General features: G+C 40.6%; 1 protein-coding gene across 3 annotated transcripts in view; it reads right to left on the bottom strand.

Annotated features, from left to right (window-relative positions):
• Positions 1-1781: 1781 nt before the first annotated feature.
• The window catches only part of SYNPR (synaptoporin), a 296080-nt gene continuing 281083 nt past the window's right edge, over positions 1782-16778 (bottom strand). For all 3 annotated transcript variants that reach the window (XM_033131550.1, XM_033131551.1, XM_033131552.1), the window contains 2 exons: positions 8876-9067; positions 1782-3481 (listed from right to left, as the gene is read on the bottom strand). In XM_033131550.1, the coding sequence (XP_032987441.1) occupies positions 3224-3481; positions 8876-9067 (450 nt within the window). In that variant the 3' untranslated portion in view covers positions 1782-3223. The remainder of the gene's footprint in view (positions 3482-8875; positions 9068-16778) is intronic.

Genomic DNA, 16778 nt, shown 5'->3' with positions numbered 1-16778 from the left:
TGCTGGAGCCATTCTGAACACTACTCAGAAACCTTGATGGAACTGAGCTTCTACAGGCTTCGCCAGCAACACCATGTTTATCAGGTTTTCCTCCTGTCTGTCTGCCCTGCTCCTCCCTCATCCCTGCTTCCTGGAGTCACCCTCCCCTGCTTTCAGGGGAGCCCAAGCTCAGACAGCGCCGACTAGGTGCCAGATGTTGTTCCAATGCCTTTATGTGCCTTACCTTTTTCACCCTGATGTCCAACCGTGCAGCTACTACCTTTGTCTGTAGAGATGGGGCAACTGAATGAATGAGAAGTTAAGCATCTTGCCAAAGGTATTTATTGAGCTGCCCACACTCCCCAGGATTGAGGATGCTTCCTGGGGTGTTAACTCCCTTACATTTTCAGGCTGCACTTGCCTTCAGGCTGTGGCTTTAGAAAAGTCTCAGGGCTTTGATGAAGACCGTACGGAAGTAAAAGGAAAGTCAAGCAAATGGCAGTGCGGGGATTCTAGCCTAGGTGGTCAGATCTCAGAGCCCACGCTTCTACTTGTGTGCTTTCCCTCCTCCCAAGGCCCAAGGCTCAGGAAGGTGAAGTCAGAGCTGCAGTACAGCTAGCGAGCAGTGAAGCTGAGATCCCAAATTAGGCTCTCCTGCTGCACTGATTAATTACTCTCCTTTTTCAAAGGCCAGAGCTACTGCTCTTTTCTTGAAACCAGAAGGAATAAAAACAGCTTAGCGACATCCCCACTGGATTACAGTAGCATTTTATTGAGAATCTGCAGCAGACTGTGGAAGCACGTCTTCATCTCAACTAAGGCGGGTAGTGCTTCCCGCTGACCAGAATCCCCATGTACTTTGGAACTGCTAAGACTGGTAAAAAACAACTGCTGGTTGTGAGGATTTCCTCGCTTTGGAGAGGACATGACAGTGTAAGAAGCAGAGGCCACTCTCTCCTCCTGATTAGTGCTGAAGGAAGCAGTCAAATCCAGGAAATGAGAGGTGGAGGGGGTACCACTCATGCCAGCCCCCCCCACCCTGTTCCCAGCCCACTGCCTAATAGGTGTTAGGAGTCAAGGCTTGTTTGCTTTCCCCAGGATTCCTTTATTCTTGTCCTCCTTCAGTGCACTCTCTACCCTGTAGCCACTGAGATCTTTTCAAAATGCATCACGTATCTCCTCTGCTTAACACCCTTCGGGGCTCCTCCTCAGCTTCTTCAGGTTATAGACGGAGTTCCTGATCGTGGTCTCCGCACAGGGTTTCCTTCCTGCACCCATCAGCGGTGCCCCTCTCACAAAGCCCCCTGACTCATTACACTCTGGCCTACTCATTACCCTACATAGCCATCCTGCCTCCTAGCAGCTGAGAGCTTCGCAAGGCTGCTCCGGCCTGGGCTAGTTCCTCTCACACTCTGTGAAACCCTGTGCAGTCTGCAGGCCCAGAGCTCCGTGACCCCTCCCCAGCTAGCTCAGGTCCCTCAGAGAAATGTTCTTATGGAATCCTAAGCGCCTCTTGTGGCACACAGCATAATTGGGACGGGGTTATTTTAATGTCTGTCTCTCGTAATGAGGGTCAGCTTCTCGAAGTAGGGTGTGTTTCTGTGTTTGCTCTCTGTCAGGTCCTCAGGGCCTTGCATAGCGAAGGGTGTAGAGAAGGTCTTAGAGTGGTGAAACGAGTGAATGAACACTCCTGGGCTCGGAAAACAAGGGCGAGGTAAAAATTGGAAACACTGCACATCGACCCCTTGTTCTTTCGTTGTTAAAGCCAACCAGGTTCTATTGTGATTGTCCATCATCCAGCCAGCACTGTATACAATAACTTTATTAAGGTCAAATAGATATCACAATACAGATGTATCCAGCAGGATCCGGAAACTGGTTACAGATACCATTTAAGACACAGGCTATATTGTGCTGAGAGGTTTCCAATGTCAAAGATCACACAATGAGTTTCTACATTGATGATAACTTTTACCTAGAAATACAGGCGCTCAGCTTACCCTCACTATTGGGCCCCGGTGTCTCGACCGAGTTAAAACAAAGAGGCGAAGATTGGCATCTTCTTGATAACACATACATTCTGGGGGTTATTTTATGAGAACGCTCTTGAGATGTGGAGTGGCTCATGGAAGTAATTTTTAATTTATGGGTAACCTTCAAATCAGAATGAGTAATTAATAAGTTGAGCTGAGACTTGAGAAGTTTTAATAACTGGATTGAAGAACATATTAACTTTACAAATAAATAGGATTTAAAAGTTCAGCTGATATTGTAGGTTCTACAGAATATCCTTTATAAATTAACATCAACACAACAACTTGACTATGGTGCATGGTATCTGCGTGTCTATTATTCTAAGAAAACAGCACTTCATACACACAGTTATTGAGTCTACTGTTCTCGGTCCATAGGATAAGAGTCACAAAATACCATTGAAAGTTATAAGAATGTAAATATTTAGCTAAGTAAATAGAATTAATATTGGGCAATTGCCATATATTAACACTGAATATCTACTAATAGGGAAAAAAGAACCCCAAACCTTAGTTACATTCAGCATTGGGTAAAGACAGAGAGACAAATTGTCAAGGATACATAGTAGTTAACATATTTCTTTAAATGTCCATTTAACAAATTCATGGTGCAAACTGGAAAATTTTCATAAATACCATTGAAATGTTCATTTTGTGAGAAAATGCCTATTCATGCACTAAATCATATGAGCATTGATTCATCAAGTGAAAAATAAAATACAGTAACTGTCTGAATCAAATATTTAGAGACTCACAATCCTACTAGGGCTTACAGCTAAAAAAATAATCCATGCACATTGGGATACACCAAATTATCTTATAGAAATCATTAAAATGTCTTTTGCATCAAAACACATAGGAAAACTTAGTGCTATTTAATTTACTTTATGCATATTACATACTAGAGACTTTAAGCTATAAATGTTTCCATTATCTCAACGCACATACAAAACGACCATGAAAGACTGTGTATATAACAAGGTACTCTCCAATTAGCCATCTGTGATGAATAATATATCTCTTCATGTCATCTCATCTCTAAGTACCAATTCTCATGACACAGGCCTTTCTGCCTTAAGGAGGATTACAGATCTCTGATTGACATTCAACACTCTCTGCATTAATAAGTGATGGAAACTCTTAAAAAATTCTCCTGCCACTGACATGGAAGGTGGTGAGGCTACCTCCAGAAGAATGCAAGTACTACCCTTTTAAATCTGGTTGGTAAAGGAGGCAGGGCCACCGGGCTGTTGGCCAAACTCATCGGAGGATGCCCCCAAACTCGCCTGCTGGCTGTACCCACCTCCGGACCCATAGCTCTCTTGGTTGTACCCGCCTTGGTTATAGCTGCTCGAGTGCTTCTCCATTGGGTCTGAAAGATATCTCTGCCCCGAGGAATGCCAGCCGGTCTCCTTGAAAACAAACCAGATGTTCCCAGCCCAGAGAATAAAGTTCAAGAATCCAAAGACCTAAAGGAGAATCAAAACAAAAAAGTTGATAGACTGGACAAGTAAAATCTGTTTCAGAAAATTCCTTCAGAATACGAAAGGTCACTTTTCACTTCAATGTTGAGGCATCTCCCAAATTTTCATTTGGAACTCGTTTCATTTAGAATATTATCTGACTCTTATTGAATGCATACTGTATGTTAGGCACTGCATAGAGGGGTTTCTGTGTATTGGTTCAGCTAGTCTAAGAGGAAGGATCTATTATTATACCCACATTAAAGATGTGAACACTGAGATTCAGCAAGGGTAAGAATCTTGTTCAAGGTCACATGACTGGGTAAGTAGTAGACCTCAGATTCAAAGCCCTGTTTTGTCTGACTCCACAGCCTGAGCCTTTACCTAAATTGTCATTATCTCCCCAAATGAGGTATTCTTCATGGTGTGTGAGATACCTTCAAGGAGTACAGGGTTGAGTATTTTCATTTTACCGATGGTGCATTAATTTATGACTAGAGATACTAGTTTTCTATTGACTGTAATGATATAAATGAGTGAACTTAAAGAAACAGTATGGGGTTAGCAGTGGTATAGGTGTGCGCAGATAAGCACATGCACGGTTATATGCAGAGAGATTGCTGACTCTGAGTAATTGTACACTCTGTGCCTCTCATATTCATAAGTGAACACTGACACGGGGCGCGGAATGAAGCGCACGTTTCAGAGAAGCCTGAGATGTTTTCTGAAGAACTGGATGCAAGACTTTCCTATGGAAACTCATCTTATTCTCCAGGAATGTGTTGGAGGGTGAGTCAGAGGACCAGGCATTACTTCCCCAGGGCCTAAGGGTGTGATGGAAACAGAACTGTTCGCTGCTGCAAGAGGCCCCAAACAGAACAGCTGTTCTGCAGCCTTTCCGAAGGCCGACTGGTTGACCTGGGAATTAACCACGGGCCGTCAGTTTTAACAGCCCCGTATTGCAGACATACAACAATAGTATGATACAAAGCTGTGACGACGTTAAAGTATATTTAGTAGCCAATCCAGCACGACACTGACCATCCAAAACGGGCTTGGGCAGTGGCCATAGCTCTGGAATAGGGTGTTGGAAGTCCCTTGCTGGGTCAAAATTTATCCCTTGGTTTGCTGGACGGTGGGTGGTTCAGAATGCCCTAAGGGTGAGAGTCGGGGGAGGGGGTGGGCTACTATAGTCAAAATATAGGGCCTTGGGGGCTTGCAACTGGGCCTCCTTACCAAAGCATTTCGATATTTTAGCAGCAGGTGGCTCAGGCCCACCAACTGAATATCAGCCTTGGAGTCATCCCCGCAGGCTTTGGAATCAGAGTGGACTGTGCTCTGCCATTTCTTGCTCTAGGACCTTACACAAGGCAGTTAGCTTCTGGACCTCAGCAGCCCTGCCCCCTGCCATTATATAAAATGAAAAAATTATTCCTTCCTTGTGGAATAGTTGTGAGGATTAAAGAGGATGCCCCTAAAGCAGATGGACAGTGCCGGTGCATTGGTAAATGCTTATTGATGGTAAGCTATGCTCTGAATCACTTTCTAAAGCATTTCCATGGATTGTTTACAGGGGACTCTTTTGCTGCAGCATAAATTGAAGCAGGGCTTTGACAGTGAGGCCATATTCTTGAGAGATGACAATGGCTAAAATGGAGTATCTAGGACCTAACTGATCTAATTGAAGACTGATTTGTTCAAACCTCCCTCCCTCCCTTCCTTTTTCCCTCTCTCTTATTCTAACCTCCTTCCTTCCTTTAATATTAACTGACATTTATTTAACACTATTTTGTGCTATGCTCTAGGCTCCTTGCACAAAACATAACTAAGGCACTTATAATAGTGTAATAGTCGCATTGTCAAAATGGATTAGATAATCACTTACAAAACTCTAATTTACATCTAGGATCTTTTAACCATGTGTGCAGTAACCAGGATATTTTCCATCAAAGGCGAGATCTTGATTAAATTGTACCTCTGTAAGTATATGCCAATACATGCATAGAAAAGTTTATCAAGGAATCTTTTCAGGTAGGAAGAGATGTAATTTTATGTCTTCTACTCCTTGACCTCTTTCTTTCCCCGATGCTACTTGGTTTCTAAAAAAGGAATGCTCAAGACGAAACTAGAAATCATGGAAATGCAACTTAAAAGTAAGACATAAACAAAGCTTTCCTGGGGTATATTTAAGGAACAGTGATGTCTTACTCTATTTTTTTTCACAGAGATATCACAGATCTCTTGGCTGGCACATTTTGGGGGCACATAGCCCTTGAATCTTTTCTTGTCATTTTGTTGCATTTGAAATTGGAGTAAACATTTTGATTCAAGCTCAGGTGTAGGAACAACATAAAGAGAGACTCTACGTAGCATGAGAAAGAAGGGGGTGTGTGTGTGAAATCTTGATTATCTGAAAAGATATGTCCAGGTGGCCTACGGTGAAACTAGAGAAACAGAAGTGGAAATTAGGGACAGAAGAGTTATGCTCAGTGAACCTTTGAAAGAAAAGTTGAGAGAATAAAAAACACTCTTTCCCCCCCTTTGTTGGGCACTCACACTACAGAAATTTAAGGAAATGAACACATTTTAGTAGCAGCTCTCCTGTGACTTTTCCTGAACATTTGTCATATGCTGGGCACGGTGCTAAGCTAAGTACCTACGTATTATCTCATCAAATCCTTTCAATGTCTCTTATATAACATCCCCATTTTATAGATGATGGGAAAAAAAACTGTAGATTTTACAGATGATGGAACTGAGTTTAGAAAGCTTAGTTAGTTCGTCTAAGGGCAGTCAGTTACTAAGTAGTAGAGCCAGGATTCTAACCCTGCCACACTAATTGCAAAACTCTGCCCTTAACTGTTTTGAGTGGCAGCAACACGGGGGACTTGGGCTCTAGTCTGGCATTGCTGTAACTACTTGGGGGACCTTATGCACATCCCTTGCCTTAGCTCCCTGCTTGTGAAATTACCTGGATGGCTTACCTACCTACTAATGTCATTGTGAAATCATAGATGCCAAAGTGCTTTGAAGAAAGTCAATTTGTTACCCAGGTAGAAAATATAGTTATTGCCTGAACCATTAACTTACAGAGGTCATCTCTTGTAGTATGTGTCTGGCTCCTCTAAAACCTACACTTGCCCAGTGGGTTGGGTTCTGTGAGCCATGGGTCGATGACACAATTCCGCCTCAGACGTGACTGATGAGACCCCAGGATGGGCTAGGGAGAGTCTCTCTAGCAGAAATCTGGGCTGGGACCTGAGTGATTTTTGTTCAATTTAAGATATGTCTTTAAAAAGAAATATAAACTCAGAAACTATAGGGTGGCTATCTTCTCTTGTGTGAGCAGGCAAAAGGGAAACTAATCCATCTGAAAAGAGAGAACAAGGAAAGAGACATGCAGAAGGAATGAGGGATGAGGGAAGGAGGATGAGAATGGTCCAGTTTCTTGCTAGCTTTCCAGGTCCTGGCACTGGGTTCTGCCCTTGAAAGACACATTTTCAGTGTTTTCCCAATTACTTTCACTTTTTGTCAAAAGCTAGCTCAACATGATTTGAAGCCAAATGAGTTTGTAATGAAAAAAATTGTTGTGTTTTGGCAGATTAATATACTTTTCCTCTGCTGCTGGGAATGGAAATTTGATTGCCTTTGCAGAGCCAAGCTGCAGTTAAGTGACTTGAGCTGTCTCCTGGAACTTTGCATGTTAAGCGGAGAAATGCAAGGTTAGATACAACTTGCCATTAGTAGCGACTTGGTGACACCATTCTTTGGCATCTGACCTCTAGAACACTTGCCCTGCCCTAGCTCCTGCTTTCTTAGTCTGTTTCTTCAAGTCTCATACATTTTCTAAGCTACTTGATTTCCTTCCAAAGATATTTTCCTGATGAAGTTAGAGTCAGTTTCTGTGACTTGCAGCACAAATGTTCTAATGCATTACAGACATTGGTAGTAGCAGTGGAGATGCAAAGGACAGATTGGAAGGATTATTTTGCTTTTGCCAGTTTGAACTGAATTTTCTCTCCCTAGGAACTGGAAGACCCTTAACTAATATGGATCCATGGCTATAATGGTCCTATCCTTAGCACCCCACCGTATTTGGTTTCCATCCATTCTCTGTTTTAGTTTTAAGAGACACATCACATTGTTTCTCACTCAAAACTCATTATCTCCTAGTCTAAAACTTCTTAGAGACATCAGAAGTGGAACTAAATGGACTATGCAGCCTGTCATAACTTATAGAGAAGATTATTCATTAAACTAACAAATACGTCGCATGATTTTGTCTGTTCTCTTAGATTTTGAGATTATGGTTTCAATTACTTTCATTAAGTACTGCCTATAAACAAACTACAGAAGCAGTGGAATATATTTTAATGTACACCTCAAAGTATTTATGCACAGGTGTGGGCAGCAGCAAATAAAAATGACTGTGAAACACGAATACAGAGTTTATGTCCATGTTTGTTATTTTAGCAAACCAAGATTCACAGTCAAACCATCAAGAGCCGACTAGCAATCCTCTTTCCCTTCTCACATGACTTCTCAGATTAAATTTCAGAAAGCTGTGGAAACATAAGTTAACCTTGATGCAAAGATAATTATATTTAGTGATTGCTAAAAAGTGTTGTTCCTTCAGCAAATACTGCTGAGCCATTTATTCTTCGATAACTATTGTTTTTTGCTGCCATTATAGCTTTTGTCTTTCTCAGATACAGTTTCTTTCTTTGAAATGACACAAGTTCTTAGGCTCATAAACAAGAATCCAATTTAGCAACCCTGCTATCTGTCAGGTTGTCTGTCTTCCTGTAAGAGTTATCCACTTGATGATAACATTTGCCTTTGTTCAGCTACTGCAGTTCAGCTTTTCTGAAGTTATCAAGCAACTAAAATGGGATGTTGGAGAAGATAAAAATTACCATAACAAGTATCAGTGCTTTCTTGTATGATGGATTTCTTTCTGAACTGTACTAGGTCTGCGTATTTTTCTTCAGGCAATCAATTGGATGTATTCTAACTATGTGTGGCTTGAACCATGTTTTCTTCCTGGGAAATCTCAATGGCATTAAATATTCCTTTTTAACTTCTGGCAGGCTTCAGCCTTAAAGTTCAGATTTGATCTCTGTTTCTGGGATGGAATTTTTACTTGACTGTCATCCAGGCAATGGCTGCCAGTACCTGCTGGGTCCCTTACTAAGAACTCCGTAATTGGCAGCATTGAAATCTATGGGTTCTGACAATGGAAACTTCAAGGCCAAAGGATCATCTTACACATGGAGGAAAATAGCACCTTTCAGCCTGGACTCATTTTGGAGGCAAACATTCCCAGGATGACTTCTGAGAGGTTCTAGTCACTTGACTGGCAAACAAAGATTAGGAAGTAAAGCATAGGTGAACACATACCACAGATGTGTTTAAGCTGGACATTACAGGGCTGTGGACAGCCATACATTTGTTGGATGACTGTTTGCAAGCTGTTATCAGTAACAATACTTCTTTGGGATCCGTTGCGACCTTGACATCAGACAGTCCTTTCGCCCAAGCTGATGAACCCACCAACCACAAGAACGAAAAGACCACGGTAACGATGAAGTCCTACAAAAACAAACAGAAAGATAAAGCAGTGAAAGAAGTGTGAATTTTAGAAACAAATCATTTAGTATATGCAGCCGTTTGTTTTGCCTTCTGGAAAATTCCAAGATCCCACAGCATTGGAACCAGGGAAAAGATGAAAAAACAAATAAAGTTTTGTGATATTACATTTATACTTCTATAAAATAAATAATTATAGTAATCCTTACTGAATGCTTACGATTTCCCAGTAATGATGCTAAATACTTAATAATCCTCATCTAATTATTCCTACAACACCTCTGTGAGGAAGTTACAATCATTATCCCATTTGCAGATGACAAAACCCAGACAGAATGGTTGAACAGCTTGTCTGAGATTCCCAGTTAGTCAGTGATGGTGTCAGGATTCAAACCCAGGCAACCTGACTCCTGAGCCCATGCTCTTAACCACCATAGTATAATGATTTCAAATATTTAAGACAGATTTGCTGATTGATAAAGACTTCTGGATGGTAATATTCATCCATCCATTCATTCAAGAAACCTGTGCATTATTTACAGTATGCTTAGGACTGTGCTAAGTAGAAGACAATAATAAGTATAATGTTTTGAGTGCTTTTTTATGGGTGAGAGGTTTTATATGAAATTGTCCTTATAAACATCATGTTAAAAAGTATTTTAATGCCCATTTTAAAGATGAGGAAACTGAGACCCAGAAATATAACGTAACACATGGAAAGTACCAGAGCCAGAATTCAAATCTAGATCTGTCTGACTTAGAAAACCATCTACTATGAGTTCAGGAGAAAGAAGCTTCTTTATTCATATCAAACAAAATCTCCACAATGTAAGGGGATGAATATTTTAAAGAAACATCTCCAAGTTTCGATGATGAGGAAGGGGCTACTTCTCATATCCTCCCTCATGACTCAAGGGGTGGTGGGGTGGGGACTCAGTATCCAAGACTCAAGCAGACCATAGGACAAGTTCCCAGATTTACTGTATTAATGTTTGACTACTATAAAGATGTTCCATACGCTTACCTAGAATATTAAAAACAGTGACCTGGAAAGGAAAATACATAGTAAATTTGATATACCAACAGAAATAGACTTCTTTTTTATTCTAAATGATAATCCCCTGAAGAATAATTTGGCGTGTGTTTCTTTCCTACCTAAGGGCACCGCACATCTGGTTTGCCTTTCCTTGTGGTGTGAGTGAATGACTTTTTATCAGATCTATGCCAAGGGGACTCTTATACTCTAAAGATGCTGTTGTGAGTGGTATTTGTTAGGTATGACTCTTGTGGAGAATGCCCTAAAGGGCCTACTACAAGAGTAGCTGAATCTTCCGAATATTTGATCTCTTTATCCAGTGGTTGTTGGAAATTATGTAACTCACTAGTTGACCTTCTCATGTTAGCTCTAGAAAATTTAGGGGAATTCGTGACCCACTTATAGGGTTTTCATGGCATGAGTATTTTAACCCTATTCCTAACTGTTTATATATCCGTCCTTCCTTTTCCTGGTTTTTTCCTTCTTATTTTTAATTAATTCCATTTTGAATTTCATATATTCATGTAAGCCATCTTAAGTTGTTTCTGGAATAAGATGGATGTATAAACAAACAGCAAACAAATACAATATCTACAACTGTTTCAACATCAATAAGAAAGTTTGAAATAAAGAGACTCAAGTGTTTAGGTTTGAATTAGAAATTGGAGGAATTGTTACAAATAAATAAGACAGGTTGACTGTGGCAGATACAACTTTCTGTTAATGTTCAATCTGGTACCTATTTAGTTCATTCATTTAAAGAGTAATTTTTGAGTAATATGCCAGGTATTGAACAAGGTCTTGTGGGGAATTTTAAAAATACAAAATATGGGTTCTGCTCTCTTGATATTACATATTTGTTCGGGGTTCTAGATACCCTATAATTTGAACTATGAGCTAATAGCTGTCCTTATTTATACTCATAAGTAGAAATAGACTTTTTAAAAGGCCTTTAGGAGGGGAAACCTTTAAGAAAACAACAGAGTCATGTGAAAACCTCTCAATTGGCAATTGGACAAAATAATATCAAAACTTTTAGACTTATTCGTTAAAATAATAATAGTAATAATACCTAACATTTATTGAGCATTTACATGCAAAGTATTATTCTAAATGTGATGTATTAACTCATTTTATCCTGATAACAGCACTGTGAAATAGATGCTAATCCTGTTCTTATTTTACAGTTGAGGAAACTGAGGCATGAAGAGGTTAAATAAAATTGCTCAGAGTCATGAGTTAGTAAGTAAAGGAATCAGGATTGTAAACTGGGCTGTTTGTTTCTAGGACCCTGAGTTTGACTTTTCCATATTGTCTCTCAAGTCTGCTTTAAGGAATATTGATCATCTTATTTAAAACAAATACACTCCAAAGTGTCCTGCTTCACTTAAGTATGACAAAATAGTAATGAATCATTTTCCACAAATAAACTTCATGATTGAAGTCAAGAAACTATGTCTTTGGAGTAAATATGTTATTTTGGGGAGCTAATCCAACTTTCTAGTCCCTAGTACCATTTTGTAAAGAAAGATCAGTATGTGGTACTAAGCTATTTAGGAGCTAAGAACTCAGTCTGTTATCAGATAGACCTGGGGTTGAATCCTAACTCTGCTACTTACTAGCTGTGTGTGCTTAGGCAATTTGCTAGACTACTTGAAGCCTCAGTTTAGCTCCCGGTAAACTAGAATAGTAATGGTGTCTGTTTCATAAGATGATTGTGAAGAGTGAAAATATATTTGTTTGCCTATTTTTCCCAATAAGACGTCAGCTCCAAGAAGTCAGAGACTTTGTCTACCCTGCTCATTGCTGGGCCTGAGTAGAAGAGGAGTTATCAACATTGTTGAGTGACAGAATGAATGAAAGAAAATGGTCCCAATTATGAATATGTATATGTATATGTATAACATTGTATAAGAATTTACCAAGTCATGCTGGAAGGATTAGAGGTGACTTTTATTTTGTTTTACAAAAGTGTGTGTATTTTTAAAACATAATTTATATGTAGACCAAATCAAAACAACGTGGCCATGTGATAAGGGCACTGATTGACTATATCAATGGCTCTCACAGCCCGAAACTTCAGATGGCCTGTTTGTCCTTAACAGCAGTGTGAGGATTTATAATTAGACTAAGTAATAAATATCATTAGAATTGAGAGTTTTTACATCAAGGGGTTTCAGAAAGTAGCCTCAAACCAGCTTTTCTATAACTGAGAAAAGTGTGAAGATGGGAAGACTATGTCAAAATTTCTAGCTAAAGTATATGTTATCCTGAACTCTTTTTTTAGTTTTTGGCTTTGGGCTTAACCCTGAGTCTGAAGTTACTGTTAGGGAGTGATACAGTGAGAGGAGGAAGCAAATCCCTGACCCCACTTTCCTTCCATCTTTTAATCTCCTGGAAAGGCTTCCCTTTGGCCAAACCCAGATGGAACCCCGAGGGCAGGGAGCCCAGTGATGGGTCCACCCAGGGCACAGAGCATGGTAGAGAAGTGGCAGGGTGTCCAGAAGCTGCCTCAAACTAATGGCTGTATCAGGGGCAGCAGCACTAGCTGCCGTCACCCACATTTCGCGAGCCCATATTTCCTAAATGCCAGGCACTTTGCTAAGCACTTATAGATATCACTAATCTTACAACAAAGAACATTTGTCAGCTTTGCTTTTCTTACGAGGAAACTGAAGCATAGGCAGGTCAAACACTTTACTTATAACTAATGCCTGGCTAGAGTATTGTAGCATATCATGAGCTTTCTGAAAAATTGGGGGAAAACATGCTCTTTGGTGTATTCTATGTGGATAATTACCTTAGTTGGTATTCTCTACGTTTTAGTCATTTTGGAACTACCTAAACAATTTTGATTTTATCCATACCTCCTGTGTTACTATTTAATATTTAATTTAAAGCAAATTACTTTTTTGCATAGGTAAGTTATCCTAGAAGGAAATTATATGTGTATTATAAATGTTAAACCAATATGACTTGCTAGAGATAGAAGAAAATTGCAAACATACATAAATGTTATACAGTGAAAACAAAATACCTTAAATTCTAGCTGGGAATGTTTGCATGAGGCTTTAGAGCTGAGGATCTTTGTTATAAAGGAAGATTAAAGAGTGTTAGAGAGATTTTAAAGGAATACTGGCATGACCTAATCAGAAGGCTTGAAGTTTAATTAAATATGGAATAACTTTGTTTCATATATATATGTATATATATATATATGTATCTATATGTATCTATATCTATATCTATATCATCTATATCTATGTATAATGTCATGTTAATGGCCTGCCTAAAACCGTCTTCTGTATCAGGATAGGTAATGCCTCACACTTGAGAAGTGACTTTCTTCTGATGGTGCAGGTAAGAATCCTACAAGTGCTATTCCTTGTCTATCTAGCAGAGATGGAGTGTGCATAGAAGAAACTCAAGACATAAATTGGTAACATTTGCTGCTAGGTTATCTTGGGTCACAGGTTAACCTTTTGAAGGTATTTTCTGAAAGCTGTGCTTGTGTTATTTATTCCCATAGTGTGGAGAAGCTGCCATTTGGAAGGTGCTTTAATGCTTCCCAAAAAATCTCATACTTGGGATCTAAGTCATTCCCATCAAACCCCAAGAAGTAGTTAGAGGGGCAGACGGGTGGCTCAGGTGGTTAGAGCATGAGCTCTGGGCAACAGGGTTGCCGGTTCGATTCCCACATGGGCCAGTGAGCTGCACCCTCCACAACTAGAATGAAGACAACGAGCTGCCGCTGAGCTCCCTGGTGGCTCAGTTGATTGGAGTGCATGCTCTCAACCACAAGGTTGCTGGTTCGATTCCCACAAGGGCTGGTGGGCTGCGCCCCCTGCAACTAAAATTGAACAACGGCAACTGGACTTGGACATGAGCTGCGCCCTCCACAACTAAGATTGAAAGGACAACAACTTGACTTGGAAAAAAGGCCTGGAAGTATACACTGTTCCCCAATAAAGTCCTGTCCCCCTTCCCCAATAAAAAATAAATAAATAAATAAATAAAATAAAAAGAAATAGTTAGAGGAGGCATTGTTAGCCCCATATTACGGATGAAGAAACTGAGGCCAAGTGGGCTAATGAGTTGCCCATGGTTCATTAAGTGTTTATAAAATGTGCTCTGAGCTATTGGTCTCTCACTCTGTACCGAAAACACTGATGTACTATCTGGTTGTGTTTTGGCAATATGTTTTAAATATCTGTTCATTGATCCAAGCAAACAGATTTCTTCACAGAGGGAGCAGTCTGGCTTACTGCTGGCTGGGTGGCTTGTTTCCATTTCATTTGTTGGGTGTGTTTTGCTGCTTCCACGTCTCCTAATTTACCATTAGCAAACTCATTTTTACTAGAGAGTAATTTAATGTATTAAAGATGCTTGTCCTGGATCACTCCAAGGCATACAAAAGGGACTCATCATTGGTGTCAGAAAACTTAATGTTTTAGAACCAGGTAAACCCGTCTCCATCTCTCCCTGATGGTGGCACACTGCAGCTCCACTGGATATTGCCAAACACAGTCATTTTCCCATTTTTATCTATTAGCAAATATTCCCAGTATTTCAACATAAATGACTTTATTATCTGGTTTTCCTCCTTGGTCGCTTTGTTCTTTTTCCCTTCACTGAGAGCCTAGACCAGAAACTGGGCAGTCCAGCCAGTCACTCTTATCCTTAGCGCAACTGGGTTCATGTTACTGAGTCAATTTTCAGAAATCCCAGAATGAAGCTGTGAATCAGGGAACACAGGAATCAAACAGCAAGACAGAGAAGCCCAGCTCAGGGCAGAGCTACGGGCTTGGAAGAGAGAAGAGCTAAGCAATGGCTGGATACAATAACTTCTTGTGAACTCACAGGTTTATTACTATTTCATTATTTCGTGTAAAGGACTAATAATAATGCCATGTGACTTTTGGAGAATATCTACAGTTTTTAACACGTGATCATAGAAGATCATTTGATTTTCACGATAACTGCATCAAGTAAAAATCATTATACCAATTTTACAGATTCAGGGAAGTTAAGTGATGTGTCCAAGTAGCTGCAAGTAACTGAGATTTGAATTCAGGACATTAGGCTCCGTGTTTTGCGAATGGTTTTTCATTATGCCCAGCTTTTCTGAAGTTTGGGTCACCTATCATTGTCATCAGACATAGCAATCATTGTCATCAGACATAGCAATTAATAACATTAGCAACATAGGAAGAAAGGCCTTTCCTTGACATTCTCTTTCAATCTGAGTAGTAAAGAAAAAAGTCTCAGCTGGGTGCTAATCTGTCTCTAACACCTATCTAACAAATATTTAATACCTATTTATAAAAAAAAATTGGCCCTAACCTCAGGGCCTGACAGGAATACAATATCCTTTATTTTCCACTTATTCATTTCTGTATATATCTTCTCATTATGTCATATAATGCTAGATTTCTATATTCATAGTGATACAGAGTTTTTTTTTTCCCCAAAATACATTTTACTGGAGTTTAGAAAAAGAATTTAATTTAAAGAAAAACATTAGATAATTCATGGCCCAGGTGACAAAAGCATGGCAGAGAATGCCTGAAGGATTGCATGGCCCCATCCTGGGGTTGGAACACTGAGACTCTAACCCAGAAATAGAATGCAAATCAGAGATGTCAGTCACACATGGAATTTAAGTGTTACGGTAGCCACATTAAAGGAAGAAAAGCAGTAAGAAACGGGTGCAATTTTCCAGTCAAGATGGTGGAACAGGTAAACGCGGTGCTTCCCTCCTCTCACAACGACATCCAAATTACAATTAACTACAGAACAATCACCACTGAGAATCCCCTGAAACTTGCTGAATAGAAGAAGGCCTACAGCTAATGATTGATAGGAGGGGTGGAGACACGGAACGGGCTGGTCCCACACCCGCATGTGGCAGTTAAAATTAGGAGGGATAGCTCAGCTGTGGAGAGTCCCCTGAGGAGTGAGAGGGTCCCAGTCCCACACCAGGCTCCCCGGCCCAGAGTTCCAGGGCCAGGAAGAGACATTCCCACAACTTCTGCCGGTGAAAATCAGCAGAGATTATGGCTGAATGAGAGGGAGGGTGGCGGGAATCCCAGGAGTTCCTCTTAACGGGCCCATGCACAGACTTACTTGCAGATAGACTCACTTGCTCTGAGCTCCAGCACTGGGGCCGCAGCTCGAAAGGCACTAGGGACATATGGGGAGGAACTGAATTATCTGGCTTCAGAGTGGGGGCTGGAGGGGCAACTTTCTCCCAGACAGAAGTACTGGCAGAAGTACTTTGTTTCTTTGTTGAGCTTCTCCCCTCTCAGCATGAAGACTTAGGCAGGTGCTCCATCTACTTACCTAACACTGTTCACCTTGCTCTGCTGATTCCCTGAGACTCCGCCTATCCCAACTTGAAGACCTAACCAAGCCACTTCCAGTGGCTTTTCCACCCATATATCCTGTCTTGGCTAATGCTGCAGACTTTCCTAAAATCTCTCAAAGGTTCATAAAATTCAAACAAGCAGCATTTGGCCTTGGCATGCTCTACACCTCTTGCTGAGCAGCTCAAAGCTCAGCACTAGTGGCAGCCAGTCTCAGGTTGCAGCTTAGCCTTTTGAGGCACCTTCGAGCCCAGAGTGAGTGGCTGCCATCTGCGGATTGCTTTGTGATTCAGGCCAGGTGGCCTCAGGCAGG

The sequence above is a fragment of the Rhinolophus ferrumequinum genome, chromosome 17 (genome assembly GCF_004115265.2).
Source record: "Rhinolophus ferrumequinum isolate MPI-CBG mRhiFer1 chromosome 17, mRhiFer1_v1.p, whole genome shotgun sequence".
NCBI classification, from domain to species: Eukaryota; Metazoa; Chordata; class Mammalia; order Chiroptera; family Rhinolophidae; genus Rhinolophus; species Rhinolophus ferrumequinum.
The sequence above is the reverse complement of the archived record's forward strand: the minus strand, read 5'-3'. Positions and strand labels throughout refer to the sequence as shown.